At 31.5% G+C, this 2,307-nt stretch overlaps 1 protein-coding gene across 2 annotated transcripts in view; it reads left to right on the forward strand.

Moving 5' to 3' along the window:
- The window catches only part of TXNDC16 (thioredoxin domain containing 16), a 71,277-nt gene that overhangs the window by 4,609 nt on the left and 64,361 nt on the right, over window positions 1–2,307 (forward strand). Inside the window, exon 1 of one of the 2 annotated variants that reach the window (XM_011385448.2) lies at window positions 1,317–1,542. The exons of the other annotated variant lie outside the window; for it this stretch is intronic. Coding sequence (XP_011383750.1) covers window positions 1,448–1,542 — 95 coding nt within the window. The 5' untranslated portion in view covers window positions 1,317–1,447. Of the gene's footprint in view, window positions 1–1,316; window positions 1,543–2,307 lie in introns of those variants that run through there. 2 annotated transcript variants of the gene reach the window in all.

Below are 2,307 nucleotides of genomic sequence, written 5' to 3' on the forward strand. Positions count from 1 at the left end.
GATCTTCCTATTTCCAATAAACTTGGCTTTTGGTCTTGTGAAAGATGAATATTTAGCTCTCTTTTATTCCTTTTCTCACCCTGTTCACATACTTTTTTACTTTGTCTCCCCATCTTCTCAACTGTGGTTGTCATGGATTTGGTTAAATCATTATTCAGTATTTTATTATGACTATGTAAACTCTATTTCTAGCCGACCTGTGCAGTATTCTCTGCTTTAAGTAATTTCTTGAATAATCAAACTTATCAAAGATGGAACAAACTGCAAGGTTGCTGCTAAGTTCCTTTCTCTACATGTAAGAATAATCACCAACATCTCTAATTGATCAAATGCACAGTACTTTCACATGTGTAATGTCATCTATTCAGTAAAATAGATGTGGAAAAGTATTCAAGCACTGAATGTGCAGTAAGACACATTTGGTGCTGCAAAATACATTCTAGGAGAAAAGAATCATATGTTAACCCTAATGTCCAATTTAGTGTTAAAATACTTGAATTATAACCACAAAGACAAGAAAAATTATATTTTACACTTGAATCTTCCAATTGTGCTTTTACTTAGATATTTACCTTTTAATTAGGTTAGAATTATTTCATTAGTAACAAATTTTATGTAGTTATTCCCTTAGGCTCAAGATGCATGCGTTTCCCATCCCCATCCCCCAGAATATAAAGAAAATCTTGGATGACCTATTTTGAAACATTCCCATTAATATAAAGTGGTTTTAAAATATGCCAGTTTAAAGTGTCTATAGAGTATAATCAATTTTAATGTCAAGGATACCCCTTAATTGTATCATTAAAATTATTTTTTTATATACCTCTCACAGTCCTCAGTCCTCATTCTACTTGAGTTTTTGAACTCTTGGCTCATTATTAAAAATTGATGGCAAGTTTGTTCATTGTTTGATATAAATTAGCTCTAATGAGAAGAATATTAGGAAGTAATCATGAGTAATTAGCTCCTTTTTTTAGATATACCTGCTACTTTGGGGAGAGGTGTTATGTATTTATTGATAATATTGAAAGACCAGAGTAAATATCCAATTTAGTGTAATTTTTCATTCTTTTATTATTTTATTCATTACTGAAAAATTCTACCCCATCCTTATGAGTAATTTTTTTTTCTCTTTTCCCTCCCTGTTTCCTGTTTTAAGATTGTGATCTTTTTTTTGAAAATTATGGGTTCTATTTGAAATTTAAAAAAATTAAAACAAAATTCTCACCTATACCTATGGGTGTATCTTTAACTTCTGGAAGTATGATATTTTCATATTATACAAATTTTCCTAAACTATCTTCTTCTAAACTTAGGTAATATAGATTATCAGTAGAAAAGCTTCCTGAAAGAAGAAATTGTTTAAGATAAATTTGAAAGTAGCAAAACAGAAGAGAATTGATGGCAGATACAGAGGAGAGTGCAGAAGTAACCACAGCATGAAAAGATGAGAGGAGGTTATCTAGAACAGGGGTCCCAAACCCCCAGGCCGCAGACCACTACTAGTTTGTGGCTTTTTAGAACCAGGCTGCACAGCAAGAGGTGAGCAGGGGTGAGCAAGCAAAGCTTCATCTGTATTTGCAGCCTCTCCCCTGCGCTAGCATCACAGCCTCAGCTCCACCTCAGATCATCAGGCATTAGATTCTCATAGGAGCACCAGTCCCTGGTGCCAAAAAGGTTGGGGACCGCTGACCTAGAACAAATCTGAGTTCAGAAAATAGAACCGAATTAAAATATGAGTTGAAAAAGATATTTGAATTTCTAAGCAATATAAATAAATTTAAGTCTGGAGCATTAAAAATGTGTATTCAAAAGGAATGTTCTTAAGTAGTTTTAATAGCTACTTTCCAGCAGATTTAAAGTAAAAAGAATGTAAACATAGTAGACATATTTTGGATGTCTCACTGCCGTATTAATGGTATTAAATAACTATTTGTGTATTAATTGTAAATCTACTCTTGGTAGAGAAATTTAAAATGCCCAATGTAAAAATGGATTGGATATTTGAGAATTAATTTTAGGACCTTTAAAAATGACAATTAGCTTAACATACTTCATTACTATCTATTAAACTTAAGATACTTTGCGTTACATTTTCCAGATATCTTTGATACATTTTGCAAGTATCAAAGAACCCATAATATTATCAAATCAATGCCATTATATATCATAACTTATCAAATTTTTATTAGAAGGAAATAGTAAAGTACTAGCCAAATCATATATATAAGTAAGGCCTTATATTATTCTTTTTGCAGATTTTACTTCATTCAGTTTTTCAACAAATTCATTCTGCAAAATTTTGTC

The sequence above is a fragment of the Pteropus vampyrus genome, unplaced genomic scaffold, assembly GCF_000151845.1.
Source record: "Pteropus vampyrus isolate Shadow unplaced genomic scaffold, Pvam_2.0 Scaffold15, whole genome shotgun sequence".
NCBI classification, from domain to species: Eukaryota; Metazoa; Chordata; class Mammalia; order Chiroptera; family Pteropodidae; genus Pteropus; species Pteropus vampyrus.